Genomic DNA, 17,114 nt, shown 5'->3' with positions numbered 1-17,114 from the left:
ATATGTAATTGCATTTATTTACAATGCTTAAACGCTTGCGTTTAAGAAAAATGAACTTTGTAAATTCTGCCCTTAGTTTTCTTCAAATGATCACTGTACACTTGGAAATAATTAATCAATCTGAATTGTACAAATGACAGTTTCTTGTTAAAACTCCCCAAAACAATTAATAAATCAGATGTTAAATATTGTGACATGAATTAACTGTATTCATGAGTAATTAATTAATTATTTTTTCTTTCTATTTCCAGATTTTAACTAGTCCTCTTCATCTATGTTATTTGATTGAGAAAGCTCTGGTCAAACGACAGTACCTGCCATGTGTTCAGCACTGGTTTAAGAGCTCCAGCCTCACCGGCAGAGTTGTCTCCCTTACTCAGAAGATCTGTCAGCTGAGTGTGGAGGATGACTTTTCAGACAACAAGGAGATGGTGGATCACGGCTGGGCTGTCGTGTCTCTAGTGCTGTCCACGAGTGACAACGAAGGCATGTTGTGTTGTTATTAACTCTTCATATAGTTGTATCTCTAGTACTCTCCACTAGTGACAGTGAAGGCATGTTATGTTGTTATTAACTGTATCTCTAGTGCTCTCCACTAGTGACAACGAAGGCATGTTATATTGTTATTAACTGTATCTCTAGTGCTCTGCACTAGTGACAATGAAGGCACGTTGTGTTGTTATTAACTGTATCTCTTAGTGCTCTCCACTAGTGACAACGAAGGCATATTGTGTTTTTATTAACTCTTCCTATAATATGGTTCTATCTCTAGTGCTCTCCACTAGTGACAATGAAGGCATGTTATGTTTTTATTAACTCTTCCTATAATATGGTTCTATCTCTAGTGCTCTCCACTAGTGACAACGAAGGCATGTTATGTTTTTATTAACTCTTCCTATAATATGGTTCTATCTCTAGTGCTCTCCACTAGTGACAACGAAGGCATGTTGGGCTTTTATTAACTGTTCCTATAATTGTATCTCTAGTACTCTCCACCAGTGACAATGAAGGCATGTTGTGTTGTTATTAACTCTTCATATGATATGGTTGTATCTCTAGTACTCTCCACTAGTGACAATGAAATCATGTTGTGTTTTTATTAACTCTTCCTATAATATGGTTGTATCTCTAGTGCTCTCCACTAGTGACAACGAAGGCATGTTGTGTTTTTGTTAACTCTTCCTATAATATGGTTGTATCTCTAGTGCTCTCCACTAGTGACAACGAAGGCATGTTGTGTTGTTATTAACTGTATCTCTAGTGCTCTCCACTAGTGACAACGAAGGCATGTTGTGTTGTTATTAACTGTATCTCTAGTGCTCTCCACTAGTGACAACGAAGGCATGTTGTGTTGTTATTAACTGTATCTCTAGTGCTCTCCACTAGTGACAACGAAGGCATGTTGTGTTGTTATTAACTGTACCTCTAGTGCTCTCCACTAGTGATAACGAAGGCATGTTATGTTGTTATTAACTGTATCTCTAGTACTCTCCACTAGTGACAAAGAAGGCATGTTGGGCTTTTATTAACTGTATCTCTAGTACTCTCCACTAGTGACTACAAAGGCATGTTGTGTTGTTATTAACTGTATCTCTAGTGCTCTCCACAAGTGACAACGAAGGCATATTGTGTTTTTATTAACTGTATCTCTAGTGCTCTCCACTAGTGACAACGAAGGCATGTTGTGTTGTTATTAACTCTTCATATGATATGGTTGTATCTCTAGTACTCTCCACTAGTGACAATGAAGGCATGTTGGGCTTTTATTAACTCTTCGTGTGGTTTTGTCTCTAGTACTCTCCACTAGTGACAATGAAGGCATGTTGTGTTTTTATTAACTGTTCCTATAATTGTATCTCTAGTACTCTCCACCAGTGACAACAAAGGCATGTTGTGTTGTTATTAACTCTTCATATGATATGGTTGTATCTCTAGTACTCTCCACTAGTGACAATGAAGGCATGTTGGGCTTTTATTAACTCTTCGTGTGGTTTTGTCTCTAGTACTCTCCACTAGTGACAATGAAGGCATGTTGTGTTTTTATTAACTGTTCCTATAATTGTATCTCTAGTACTCTCCACCAGTGACAACGAAGGCATGTTGTGTTTTTATTAACTCTTCCTATAATATGGTTGTATCTCTAGTGCTCTCAACTAGTGACAACGAAGGCATGTTGTGTTTTTGTTAACTCTTCCTATAATATGGTTGTATCTCTAGTGCTCTCCACTAGTGACAACTTCGCATGTTGTGTTGTTATTAACTCTTCATATGATATGTTGTATCTCTAGTACTCCCCACTAGTGACAACGAAGGCATGTTGTGTTTTTATTAACTCTTCATATGATATGTAGTATCTCTAGTACCGTCCACTAGTGACAATGAAGGCATGTTGTGTTTTTATTCTCTTCATATAATTGTATCTCTAGTACTCTCCACCAGTGACAACGAAGGCATGTTGTGTTGTTATTAACACTTCATATGATATGTAGTATCTCTAGTACTCTCCACTAGTGACAATGAAGGCATGTTGTGTTTTTATTAACTCTTCATATAATTGTATCTCTAGTACTCTCCACCAGTGACAACGAAGGCATGTTGTGTTGTTATTAACACTTCATATGATATGTTGTGTCTCTAGTACTCTCCACTAGTGACAACGAAGGCATGTTGGGCTTTTATTAACTGTTCCTATAATTGTATCTCTAGTACTCTCCACCAGTGACAACGAAGGCATGTTGTGTTGTTATTAACTCTTCATATGATATGGTTGTATCTCTAGTACTCTCCACTAGTGACAATGAAATCATGTTGTGTTTTTATTAACTCTTCCTATAATATGGTTGTATCTCTAGTGCTCTCCACTAGTGACAACGAAGGCATGTTGTGTTTTTGTTAACTCTTCCTATAATATGGTTGTATCTCTAGTGCTCTCCACTAGTGACAACGAAGGCATGTTGTGTTGTTATTAACTGTATCTCTAGTGCTCTCCACTAGTGACAACGAAGGCATGTTGTGTTGTTATTAACTGTATCTCTAGTGCTCTCCACTAGTGACAACGAAGGCATGTTGTGTTGTTATTAACTGTATCTCTAGTGCTCTCCACTAGTGACAACGAAGGCATGTTGTGTTGTTATTAACTGTACCTCTAGTGCTCTCCACTAGTGATAACGAAGGCATGTTATGTTGTTATTAACTGTATCTCTAGTACTCTCCACTAGTGACAAAGAAGGCATGTTGGGCTTTTATTAACTGTATCTCTAGTACTCTCCACTAGTGACTACAAAGGCATGTTGTGTTGTTATTAACTGTATCTCTAGTGCTCTCCACAAGTGACAACGAAGGCATATTGTGTTTTTATTAACTGTATCTCTAGTGCTCTCCACTAGTGACAACGAAGGCATGTTGTGTTGTTATTAACTCTTCATATGATATGGTTGTATCTCTAGTACTCTCCACTAGTGACAATGAAGGCATGTTGGGCTTTTATTAACTCTTCGTGTGGTTTTGTCTCTAGTACTCTCCACTAGTGACAATGAAGGCATGTTGTGTTTTTATTAACTGTTCCTATAATTGTATCTCTAGTACTCTCCACCAGTGACAACGAAGGCATGTTGTGTTGTTATTAACTCTTCATATGATATGGTTGTATCTCTAGTACTCTCCACTAGTGACAATGAAGGCATGTTGGGCTTTTATTAACTCTTCGTGTGGTTTTGTCTCTAGTACTCTCCACTAGTGACAATGAAGGCATGTTGTGTTTTTATTAACTGTTCCTATAATTGTATCTCTAGTACTCTCCACCAGTGACAACGAAGGCATGTTGTGTTTTTATTAACTCTTCCTATAATATGGTTGTATCTCTAGTGCTCTCAACTAGTGACAACGAAGGCATGTTGTGTTTTTGTTAACTCTTCCTATAATATGGTTGTATCTCTAGTGCTCTCCACTAGTGACAACTTCGCATGTTGTGTTGTTATTAACTCTTCATATGATATGTTGTATCTCTAGTACTCCCCACTAGTGACAACGAAGGCATGTTGTGTTTTTATTAACTCTTCATATGATATGTAGTATCTCTAGTACCGTCCACTAGTGACAATGAAGGCATGTTGTGTTTTTATTCTCTTCATATAATTGTATCTCTAGTACTCTCCACCAGTGACAACGAAGGCATGTTGTGTTGTTATTAACACTTCATATGATATGTAGTATCTCTAGTACTCTCCACTAGTGACAATGAAGGCATGTTGTGTTTTTATTAACTCTTCATATAATTGTATCTCTAGTACTCTCCACCAGTGACAACGAAGGCATGTTGTGTTGTTATTAACACTTCATATGATATGTTGTGTCTCTAGTACTCTCCACTAGTGACAACGAAGGCATGTTGTGTTTTCATTAACTCTTCATATGATATGTTGTGTCTCTAGTACTCTCCACTAGTGACAACGAAGGCATGTTGTGTTTTCATTAACTCTTCATATGATATGTTGTGTCTCTAGTACTCTCCACCAGTGACAACGAAGGCATGTTGTGTTTTCATTAACTCTTCATATGATATGGTTGTATCTCTAGTACTCTCCACTAGTGACAATGAAGGCATGTTGTGTTTTTATTAACTCTTCATATAATTGTATCTCTAGTACTCTCCACCAGTGACAACGAAGGCATGTTGTGTTGTTATTAACACTTCATATGATATGTTGTGTCTCTAGTACTCTCCACTAGTGACAACGAAGGCATGTTGTGTTTTCATTAACTCTTCATATGATATGTTGTGTCTCTAGTACTCTCCACTAGTGACAACGAAGGCATGTTGTGTTGTTATTAACACTTCATATGATATGTTGTGTCTCTAGTACTCTCCACTAGTGACAACGAAGGCATGTTGTGTTTTTATTAACACTTCATATGATATGTAGTATCTCTAGTACTCTCCACTAGTGACAACGAAGGCATGTTGTGTTGTTATTAACACTTCATATGATATGTTGTGTCTCTAGTACTCTCCACTAGTGACAACGAAGGCATGTTGTGTTGTTATTAACACTTCATATGATATGTTGTGTCTCTAGTACTCTCCACTAGTGACAACGAAGGCATGTTGTGTTGTTATTAACACTTCATATGATATGTTGTATCTCTAGTACTCTCCACTAGTGACAATGAAGGCATGTTGTGTTTTCATTAACTCTTCCTATAATATGGTTGTATCTCTAGTACTCTCCACTAGTGACAACGAAGGAATGTTGTGCAATTATTAACTGTTCCTATAATTGAATGACACTTTTTTGTGGTTAAACATCATTTTGGAATCCAGTCCTGAAAAAAGAGTAATATTATTTAATATTCGGTTTGTTTTGGAAAAGTGCTGCAGTTTTCTGACAAAAAAAAAGAAATGACAGTTGTAATATTTTACTAAATATTTTGAATTAAAGAATTTGTTCTAGAATGTGTAGAGGGTTTTTATATATATTCATGGGATATGTTGCAGGTTTTTTCTCTCGTTTTTTAAACCTTTGACAATAGGTCAATCTGTGCATAAAATCATTGTATCATATAATATACAAATTATTATGATTCCTGGCATCACTGTGTAAAATCCTTGTTTATTGGTTTTCTTCTTTAAAAATAACACTTTTTATTTGTCCCTCACAGAGCCAGTATTTTCAACAGAGTGTATCCAAGGTATCATCGACACTATCCATCTGACTCTGACGAAACTGGGTCGAAGTCAGCAGGAAAATAGAGTGGACCAAGCAGTCCTGTTTGTCACTAAAGCTGCTTTCATTTTCTTCAATAATCTGAAGGTAATTTCGAGAATATATTTATCATGTACATAGGTGAAAATAGACTAATCATCTTTAATGAATGCAGGATCTAGTACAGTGTTTCACAGTTGTTTGATACTGATAACCAGTTGACTCTGTACTTAAAAACACTTTTAAAGTCCTGATTGAAAACTGGCAAAGTCACCACACTATAACTATATCTAGTGTTTGTAAAGGTGAGTCTTTATTGGAGTTTTATGGGTTGGATTTTGTTCAGTCAGTAGAATAGTCGCCTGAGGTGCTTGAATTTTTGGATTGAATCACCTTGGGGTTTTTCCCAATTTTAACCGGTACACCATGACTGGTATGTTAAAGGCTGTGGTATGTGCTATCCTTTCTGTGAAATATGCTAATAAAAATTAATATCCCTTAACTGTGAATGGAAAAATGTAGTGGGTTTCCTCTGAACACTACATGTTAGAATTACCTAATAGGTGACATTCATTAAATCAGTGTGCTCTAGTGGTTTCGTTAAACAAAATACACTTTTTTATTATTGTTTTGAGTCCAGACTTGGAGTTTCCTAGAAGTACATGTACATGTTCTGAAGGAGATTGCTTAGTTGACAACCATTTTTACTTACCGTCTTTTCACTTAATCTTCATATATAGGAGGTAGAAAATTACAGATCATGATAGAGTATGCTTACATATTTAACGTGTTCTGTTCTAAGACATTTAATTGTAATTTGGTTTTTTCAAAGTTAATTTTCTAATCTTTTAACATACTTTTGTTTAATTAGTTTCGTTTTTGTATTGTAGATGTGCCTGTCGATCTCTTCAGCTGAGGATCTTATACTTGCTCTGTTTTCTGTGTGTATCGACATGAAGGATTTCATCTCAGGTCACACATTTCTTCTAGAATACAGACTTATGCCATTCTGTTACAATAATCATGAGTGTAGGAAGGTGCCAAAAAGTGTGGGGGGGGGGACACTTTTATATTTACACACTTTTACACTATTATAAAGTGAATATAAAGCAAAATATCTGAAAAGTGGCGGGCACATGCCCCCCTTGCCCCCTGTTTCCTATGCCAGTGATAATTGTTGAACATAACATGCATTTACAATAATTGTTAAACCTTACTGTAAAAGCCACCTAAGCGATCTACGAATGAGTGAACAAAATTCATAAGTATACCACTTTAACTTCATGTCTTGTGCAGGGATATGTTTGAACTGACTTTATAACTAGATGGTTGCTAAACTGGCCTCGGTTTGTTAAATATATATTATATTAATTAACAGCTACAAAGATGCAGAGTTTTGACATCTCAAATTTCCCATTATTAATAATTTTCTCAAAGTCAGATGCTGACTCAAAACAAAAGAAAACAATTAGTAATAATAAATGTAAATTTGAAACTAAATTAGTGAGTATTTGTATAGCAAAACTCTACATTAACTCTCAGTGAATGAAAATAGTATAACTTGATTAATAATGGGGATTTTTATTTCAATTTTTCATTTTTGTTTTTTTACTCTTTGCATGCTGCTGGCAGCAAATGCTAACCAATGTTACAGGTTCCTGGGAAAATCTATCAGAATTTGCTGCTCAGAGGAATCTTCTTATTTCAATCCAAATTTAAATTTTCACTATCATACTATCAATTAAAATCATTAAAACCTACACAAAATACTTTTAACAATTACGACAGTGGTAGAGTTTAGGGTAGGTTAAGTTTTGTATTGGCAGTTTTATAAACTAAAACATTTTTTTTCTACAGATGACACTTTGCAGGAAGCTAAACGTGCCTGGGTGACTGGTCTCCAGGTTGTGGTTAAACAGACTGGGGCTTTACTCAGGGATAAGGGGTTCATCATGCAGGCTTGCAGTCTATCAAAAACTTTAATAGAATCCAGAGCAAAGACCTTAAAAAGGTAAGATTCTTAGATTGTTTGAGTACATAATTACCTAATGAAAATAAATATCAGGGAAAAGACGTGACATTTTTTTTTTACAAATTTATTCCTTCTGTTAAATTATATTTGATATTATCATAAACAATTTGAATTTGAGACGATCAATAAAAATAATAACTGAGTTTTTAACAGCAGATTATAAAAAATAAATCCTTTACAAATTTCACTGCATCCTAAAAATTAAAATGCCATATAATACATAAATTATATATTATGTTTTTTAAAACATTATTGATTTTCTCAAAATGTGTTATTAGTGATTGTTGTCTAATTTCAGCTACAAACATATCTTATCAAATATTGAGACATTGGTGACAACTCTTCAGAAAACATTACCCAGCTCGACGTGGACGGACCCTACAGTGCAGGCTGTTCTACAAAACCTGATTATTACACCACAGAAGTTGTCGTCGTACAAAAACGTATGCATTTTACATTGCTTATAAAACTTTTTAAACAGCTTAAGAATAATGATTGCTTCAATCTTATCTTTGTTGGAAACTAAAAGTTTTGCCCATTTGCTATTTTTAATCAAATTCCTAAACAGCCCTCGAGATTCAGGTTATATTGCAATGGCAATTTAGTACAGACAATAACAAAGTAAATGCCTAATAATGATAAAAATACCATCACAGATCAATTTTGCAACAGCTTTTTGCAGCTTCATTGCTGATTGCCATCATGAATGCAGGCCATAGAATTTCAAATTTTATGGGAAACATTTTTTCGGTTCCGTGCCTTGTGATCATGGGAACCCATTGGAAACTGTTTTTAGATTCTGCTGAATAGTCGTACTCGATATAATATTCATGGGAAACAAAATTTCAGTTCTGTGATTTTACCAATATGGTAATGGAATCTGTCGTTTCCGTGAAATCTGAAGGCCTGATGAATGTCTTGGGCAGCTGAAATAAATATTTCCAATGGTAGTCAAATATTTTTTAAATTATTTCTTTATTATAGGTTTTGGACTACATATATGTAACTGGAAGACTAGTAGGAGTTGACGTTCTTACAGAGGAACCATCTAAAGAACAGCCCGGACTTAGACAAACTATTTTCACATCCCTCTTCAACTCTGGTCTGCTGAAATATGCAAAGACGGGACAGACCATGGCCATGTCACTGTCGGAGAAAGGCGAAACGAAACCTGAAATTACTCCTGATGGTGATGTTGATCTAAATGAGGAAGCTGACTCTCCGGGCAATGAGGACAGCTGTGACTGGTCGTCGGACGATTGTGACATATTTCTCAATTCTCTGTCTGGATTAGTCATATCTCGCTTGTGGAGAGAGATGGATGTAGGTTGATTTTGTAACATTTTCTAGTGTTGTGATGAATTGTAAAATGTCTTTTCTATAGACATTACCTGTCCTCAAACAAGTGCACCTCCCCCCCACGCAAGTGGTCTGGTCCGAACATCCCAACAGCCAATGGGATGGCCTAAATTCTTCTACTGTATACTGCTCTCTAGTTCCGGTCACATGACTGTAACTTCCTTCTTTTTCTCTTCGCGAAAGGGTCTGGACGTCTTTTGTTTGGCTCTGTTTTGGAGTCAACTTTTTTTATAAGACCTTTGGTTTTGTATTCGTGTTGGGTGAAATGTTTTTCACCTTATATTTCGTTAGCTTCGTATAGCTTCGTATGTTCTTCGCGTATTCGCTTGACTTTCAAGCGTTATTACATGAAATGTTGTTATATTGCCGGTTGTCGTGTCGGACGCCATTTGCAAAATGGCGTCTGTATTGACTGGCTTGGTGTTAGGTGGAATGTTTTTTTTTTCCACCTTATTCGTTACCTTTCGTATGTTTCGCGTATTTCGCTTGACTTGCCAAGTGTTAATTACATGAAATGTTATTATATTGCCAGTTGTCGTGTCGGACGCCATTTGCAAAATGGCGTCTTTGTTGACCGACTTTGTGTTTGTGTCATGGTTTCTTTTCTTTCTCTTTCACAGATTGAAAACTTATTATCATGTCAGATGTTAATGTTCAGCGTCAGGTACGAGCGTGCCTACGCCGTAAGAAGTTCACTGCAGGCGGCGACCCTCATGAATTATGTCCGGGTTGCCGTGTTCCTTGTAGCCTCTCTTCGAGATGCGACCTGTGTTCGGGCCTGTCTACTGTCGAGTTCGCGGCTTACTTGAAGGTGCTGTCGGCGAGAGCCAAGAAAGTGGAATCTTCGCCGTCAATTGCGGACTCCATAGCAGATGTATTACGTTCGATGCTACCTACTATGCTGAAAGAGACTATGGCGTCAATGGCGGCCTTACCACAACCGGCGGGTTTGGGACCAGGTCCGGTTCAAGTCCCCTCTTCGGGGGGTGCGGCTCCAGGATGCAAGACTTCAGATGACAGGCCTGCAGTTACTACGCAGCCCTCGGACAAGCCGACTCAATCAGTTAGGCGTTCCACGGCCTCCAAGGATCACCGATCTTCAAAGTCATCTTCGGCGCAGCGGAGCCGGGAACGGAGCCGGGCTCGTAGCCGTTCCCCACGACCTGCACGTCTCCCTACGGGTTCCGTGGATCGGCAGCGCAGACCTTCTATTGACGCTTCAGAGGGTTCTCGACGGGACCGTCCACGGTCCGGTTCACCAGTGAATTCTGTTTCGGCGGATCGATTAGCCTGTGCTCGAGTGCTTCGAGACTTTGGAGATGCAGCGCCTACAGCGGTTTCCGTCATTGATGAGACTGAATCTTCTGATCATATGAATATGAGGGATTGCTTGGCGGCAGTCTATGACATGTTGCCGTCCTTGCCACATCCACCAACGCCGTCCAAGAAGGGACCGACACCGATGATAGCGACTGATGTCCCTCCGGAAGATGTGGTGATCCGTTCCTTGGCTGCCGGTACACTCGTATCCGAGGTGGCGACGGATTTAGACCGCACTTTTAAAGACACAGCGTCTTTCGTCGCCTTCCCGACTTGGGGTCACCGTATGTATCCGGTATTTGACATGACCTTTACAGATGTAGCTCCGTCCTTGGATGAAGATGTTCACCGTCTTGGGAAGTCGTCAACCGTGGATTTGACAGACAAACAAGTACAAGCCATGGATACTGCCCAGAGACGTTGCTTGTTTGTATTATCTTACTTGGACGTTTTCCTTGCGGCGATGGCCACCCAGGCAAAAGATGCACGGTGCTACGCGCTATTTCAGCAATCAGCGCAGATGCTAGCTTTCCTGACGTCTTCGGTGACTTCGATGTCCTCGATGTTAATGCAATATCGTCGCCAGGCTTATTTAAAGAAATCCACTTTGGATTTTCAGCATAAGAAGGAGCTGTTAGCTCAACCGTGGTCAGCAACTAAGCTTTTTGCAGGCAAAATTTCTGAGGTGGTGAAGGCCAATGATAAGGACCAACAGTCGACAGCAACTGTCAAAGCGTTGCAACTTATTTCAACATTGGAATCTACAAAGCGGAAGTCTACATTCACACCACAACCACCATCTAAACGCTGGAGAGGTTCCTTTCGAGGTCAACCTTCTCGAAGGTTTCCGGTCAGACGACCATCCGGTCCGCCAGCTCGGACCCAGGGGAAGCCTGGTCGACGTTGACGCCAGCCAACAGATCGTGGACTGCTCAGATTGCTTCAACCTACGCCTGCCCCTGATTTTGAACCAGAACAACGATTCGGTTTTGACGCTTCCGGTGTGTACCACACCGGTCGAAAGATCCATGGTCGGAAGTCGACTTCGCCGTTATTGGCGAAACTGGCAGACACTTTGCCAAGATCCGTTTGTCACGTCGATCTTGAAGACAGGGTATCGTCTGCAATTGTCTGCCATCCCTCCATTGACCACTTCACCTCGAGAACCGCGGCATTCCGTTGCGCAAATCAAGGTTCTACAGGAGTCCGTCAACAAGCTGGTGGAGAAGGGAGCCGTTCGCAGCATTTCGGAAGTACAATTAACACCCGGATTTTACTCGGACATCTTTCTCGTACCAAAGAAAGATTCTCCAGAGCTGCGAATGATTCACAACTTGGCGGTCTTCAACGACCGCTATTTGTCTCCTCCTCCGACCTTCAAGATGTTAACGTTGCGAGATATCATAGCCGTGATCAGACCGGGGGATTGGCTTGCCTCGCTAGATCTCAAGGACGCCTACCTGCACGTTCCGATGCATGCCGATTTCCATCACTACCTACGGTTTGTGCTACAGGGTCGGCATTACGAATGGAAAGTCCTGCCCTTTGGGATATCCATAGCGCCATGGCTGTTCACCAGAATCACGACTCCGATGTCACGCTTCCTGCATCGCAGAGGTATATCCTTTTACCCATACCTCGACGATTGCCTGATGAGGTGTCACAGCAAGACAGGGCTGACTGCACATGTTGCCTTCATCATGGACTTTCTCAAGCAGCTGGGTTGGATTATCAACATCGAGAAATCTCGACTGGCTCCCACACAGTCTCTACAGTTCATAGGCGCTTGGCTTCGACCCGACCTGGGCCTCGTTCAAGTTCCCTTAGACCGTTGGGAGAAGATCCAGACCATGATTGTCATAGCCCTCACCGCTCCAATGACCTTCCGCGGTTGGCAGAGTCTCCTGGGTCTCCTCACTTCTGCCCAGGATTTGACACTCAGAGGTCGTCTCCAGTTGCGGCGCTTGCAGATGTTTCTCAACCCGTTTGTTCGTTTCAACAATCCGGACTTGATCATCTCACTTCCAGACGATCTACGCTCCAGCCTGCAGTGGTGGCAGCTCCGATCGAACGTCTTAGAAGGTGTCTCTATGCGGGCCTTCATAGCCACTCATCACCTATTCGTCGACGCGTCACTGGAAGGTTGGGGAGCCCATCTAAGCAACCAGACTACTTCAGGGCTGTGGTCTCCCGTCGAACTCGGACTCCACATCAACCTGTTAGAGTTGTTGGCAGTCTACTACGCTATCCTTCATTGGCGACAGATGTTGACGGAAGCCTCTCTCATGGTGGCCACAGACAGTACGACCGCGGCGGCTTACATCAATCGTCAGGGCGGAACTCACTCCAGCAGTCTGCTGCAGTTGACTTATCGTCTCTACAAGCTGGTCGACGAAATTCCGTTGCAACTTCGGGCTCGTCATATTCCAGGGGTTTGCAATGTACTAGCCGACACTTTGTCCCGGCCGTCGTCTCCACAGCCGACGGAGTGGATGCTCCATCCGGAAGCGTTTCGATGGGTGTGCGACAGACTTTGGACACCAAACATCGATCTTTTCGCCACACGATTCAACCATCAGCTGAGGGTTTACGTGTCTCCGGTGCCGGATCCCGAAGCTCTGGATCTCGACGCATTGGCCATCAGCTGGGAACAGATGGACGCGTACGCTTTTCCTCCACCAATCCTCCTTCCAAGGGTGCTTCAGAGGTTTCAGCTGTACCATTGTCGCCTGTTGCTCATTGCTCCGATGTGGCCATCCAGGATGTGGTATCCAGATCTAATACGTCTTGCCGATCCACATCCTTTACCGCTGCCAGACTGGGATCATCTGTTGCTGCATCCCACGTCAAGACTGTACCATCCACGTCCGCAGTTGTTCCAACTGCACGCGTGGACTTTATCTCCAAGAGTTTGAGGAAGAAAGGTTTTTCTTCACAGTCTACGGCGGCCATTTTGAAAGCGCACAGATCATCTACTACTGCGGCTTACAACGTCAGATGGCTTTGCTTTCACCGATGGTGTGTTAGAAAAAAGATCAAACCTCAGACGATACAGATACCTCGTCTTGCTGATTTTTTGCTATATCTGCGGACCACTTTACGATTGAAGGGGTCTACCATCGCTGGGTACGTTTCGGTCATCGCTACTGTTCGTGATGTAACTACTGGAACGAAGTTATCGGGTATTCCTGAGATCCATAAAATGATCAAAGGTTTTCGCCTTGAAGATCAAGTACACCGGTTTCGGCCACCAAGATGGGACCTGAATTTGGTGTTACGAGCGTTATCGACTGCACCTTATGAGCCGATCGAGTCCTCTTCCCTGCAAGATTTGACACGGAAGACGGTGTTTTTACTCGGTTTCGCCACAGCTGCTCGTGTCTCAGAACTTCATGCTCTTGATGTCGATTTGGTACGTTTTCACCGAGATCGGCGTGCAGTCAACTTGGGGTTACTCATGAACTTTATTGCAAAGAATCAGTTACCAGACCAAGCGCCTCGCTCGTATGTTGTGCAGGCCCTCTCCTCTATCGTTGGTCCGGCGGACGTTGAGGACTTGGCGTTGTGCCCTGTTAGAGCCTTGCACCAGTACATCGAGAGGACCAGATCTTTTCGACAACATCGTAAAAGACTTTTCCTTTCCTGTAACCAGAGTCGGTTGAGGGATATTACCAAGAACACGGTGGCCACCTGGATCCGGTCTTCTATCCTGACCGCGTATCAGAAGGAGGGTTTACCTGCTCCGTCTGCTTCCAATCCGCATGAACTTCGTGCCTTGGCTGCCACGATGTCCCTGCATTGCAACACATCCATTCAGCACATCATCACTGGCTGTTTCTGGGCGACGGACTCCATCTTTGCCAACTATTATCTGAGGGATATCTCCACAGAAGACGTTGAGGGGTTCCATCATCTGGGTCCGGTTGTTGCTGCACAGACTCTGTTGAATACAAGCCATCCTCGTCGCCGTTGATGTCTGTCTGATTCTGGGCTGCATACCGAGATGTCCACCGAATCGACAGGTGAGGATTGCTTAGACTTTTGTTCTTTTGCACAGTTCACGCACTGGTGCCGGAACTTTTGTCTCGATAACCTTAACCCTTCACTGCATGTGGTTATTGGCTGTCGTTATTGAACTAACAGATCTTTGGTGTACTAGACAGAAAACATTCGGGGGTCTTGTTTTGTTCAATGTTCTGACGGATGCACCTCATTAGGTTGTCGCTTGTTATTGAAAAACTATAACACTTCAATACGTGAGGGTTACCTAACACCTGCATCCCTGGTGGCTACGTCTTCCCACCCTGTCAGAACCAGCATAAGATGTGGCTTCCGCCTCCTGGTTCATGTGTTCTAGGAGCCGTACCGCCACTGCTGACGGATGCCACCATTCTGGTTGTTGTTACTAACATCACCTGCATTGGTCTGTGACGGGCATCCCTAGGAGGAGGGTTTACCAAGGTTGGCCTTATTCTTCCACTAGTCAGCCTCTTTCCGGTTGGGGAGTTATCACAAGCATCTACGGATCTCGGCACCCACCACCATCTGTTGAATGCTGCACTTGTTTGAGGACAGGTAATGTCTATAGAAATGGAGAAAACTTGAGTGTTTTCTCTTTTATAGATACATTACCTGTCCTCAAGATTCATCCCGCCCGGGCCTCCCCGCTTCCTGTTCTCCGTGCGATGCGCTCATGGAAAAAGAAGGAAGTTACAGTCATGTGACCGGAACTAGAGAGCAGTATACAGTAGAAGAATTTAGGCCATCCCATTGGCTGTTGGGATGTTCGGACCAGACCACTTGCGTGGGGGGGAGGTGCACTTGTTTGAGGACAGGTAATGTATCTATAAAAGAGAAAACACTCAAGTTTTCTCCAGTCTGTCCATCTGTCACACATATAGATTTTCGGATGGGTTTTTTTAATAATGCTTTGAGATATTGAGCTGATATTTTGTGTATAGCTTTATCGGGTACTGTTACAGATCAAGTTTAACTTTCATGGTGATTTATACATTTTTGATGGAGTTATGACCTTTGAACTTAGGAAATATGAAAAATTGTTGTGGCCTGATAGGGGACATGTATTGCTTTAGCAGTACTAAAATAATGCTTGTTGTATTTAAAAATTATTTCTCTGCACTATTATTGCTCTTTTATGTTTTGTTATAACATGTAACAGTTGCTTCTTTTTAATAATTTTCCTAGGCCTGTATAGATGGTGATATTCATGATGGAATAGCACTTCTGGAAGAGAGTATAGCGTATCTCATCAATACAAGTGGACATAAAGACAAAGCAAATGTTGTAAAGAATGCTACAGCTAGGTGAGTCAACTTATAATTTATTTTTTATATACCATATTGCTGATAAGCTGTTCAGGGTCTCATTTCAGGCTCAAATTTAAATTCTTTTCATAACACTATATGAACTGCAAGCTGTTAACAGTCAAGTCATTATCTTTGAGCTTAGAGATCAGTCTTAAAGGGACAATACTTTGTTTACTGCTGTTGTAAGATGTTTCCGACTAACAGAGCCTTTTCAAAGACTAAAATTACATACTAAATAAAAAAAATTGTTTATAGTCCATCCCACGGGGAACACATTTTTTTATAATATGGAATTTACTACAAGTTATTTATTTCTGAGCCAGTTGTTTTCTAAATTAGACACAAAAATATATTTTGTGTTTGGTTATTTCCAAAACACTTTTACTTTTTTTCTTATGTCAAACAAAACTGAAATTATTGACAAAATATATTTTTGTAAGAGGGTGGGACGGACTATAGAATATATATCCAATGTGTTTGCGGTCGTGTGCTAATGTTTGTAGCAGTTAATTTTCATTTTATTTTGTCATATTTTTTATATTTCACATCTGCCTTGTTGATGTACTTCATCAATAAACAACCAGTAGTTAACTTCCACATGTACATGTATGTGATCGTAAATATTGATGATGATGATAATATTTAATAATATGTTCATGTAATTACTTTCAGGTCTGAGCAGTGTGGACGTCTTGATGCTATAACGTTACAAACTTTACTTGATGAGCTGGAGAAGAATAAAGCAGAACTTGAACTTGTGGACAGTTCTCTTCTTGACAGGTTTGTTCTTTTTAGTGCTTCACAATTATACTTTTGACTCCATTACTTTTATTCTGTGGTCTATGATCCCATAAACATTTTAATACCTTTTGCTGTGTGTATGTAAAGTAGCCTAAGTAAGTAAGCACAGGTAAATAAAATAAAAAATGTACCCGGTATCAGTCTTTGCCAAGAGCAAAATCATCAAGAGCAGAAGATCACTGTTCTTAAATGATGCCAGACGAACAATCACATGCAGTTTCAAATAAAATTAATTTAAAAAAAGTTTGCAAGGCAATCAATATGCAGCTTTTGTAAAGCTTTCCAAGTGAATGTGGAAGGGAGCGAGAATGATCACTTGTCTTTCCTAATGAAGACTGTATTATTAAACTTGAAAGCTTTATTATATGTGCATTAAAGGGACACACCCTAATTTGTAAACACTACAGCATATTTTTTACTATTAGAGCCATTTATGATTACTGAAATCAAACATTACTTATATTTTATTATTTAGGTTATCCATTTCTGTAGAATCGAAGTGTTTCTGATCATCCTGTTGTTTATAATGTCACAAACTGCATTTATCATATTGTTAAAAACGCACGTGCGTCT

At 40.5% G+C, this 17,114-nt stretch overlaps 1 protein-coding gene across 1 annotated transcript in view; it reads left to right on the top strand.

The window, feature by feature from the left end:
- Nucleotides 1–17,114, top strand: part of LOC121369950 (E3 ubiquitin-protein ligase listerin-like) — a 46,257-nt gene that overhangs the window by 13,675 nt on the left and 15,468 nt on the right. The window contains exons 10-17 of the mRNA XM_041495033.1: nucleotides 252–486; nucleotides 5,659–5,810; nucleotides 6,593–6,674; nucleotides 7,560–7,713; nucleotides 8,033–8,177; nucleotides 8,719–9,057; nucleotides 15,619–15,737; nucleotides 16,413–16,520. Coding sequence (XP_041350967.1) covers nucleotides 252–486; nucleotides 5,659–5,810; nucleotides 6,593–6,674; nucleotides 7,560–7,713; nucleotides 8,033–8,177; nucleotides 8,719–9,057; nucleotides 15,619–15,737; nucleotides 16,413–16,520 — 1,334 coding nt within the window. The remainder of the gene's footprint in view (nucleotides 1–251; nucleotides 487–5,658; nucleotides 5,811–6,592; nucleotides 6,675–7,559; nucleotides 7,714–8,032; nucleotides 8,178–8,718; nucleotides 9,058–15,618; nucleotides 15,738–16,412; nucleotides 16,521–17,114) is intronic.

Source organism: Gigantopelta aegis, chromosome 4, assembly GCF_016097555.1.
Source record: "Gigantopelta aegis isolate Gae_Host chromosome 4, Gae_host_genome, whole genome shotgun sequence".
NCBI lineage: Eukaryota > Metazoa > Mollusca > Gastropoda > Neomphalida > Peltospiridae > Gigantopelta > Gigantopelta aegis.
Note: the sequence above shows the minus strand (reverse complement) of the source record. Positions and strands in the feature narration are given on the sequence as shown.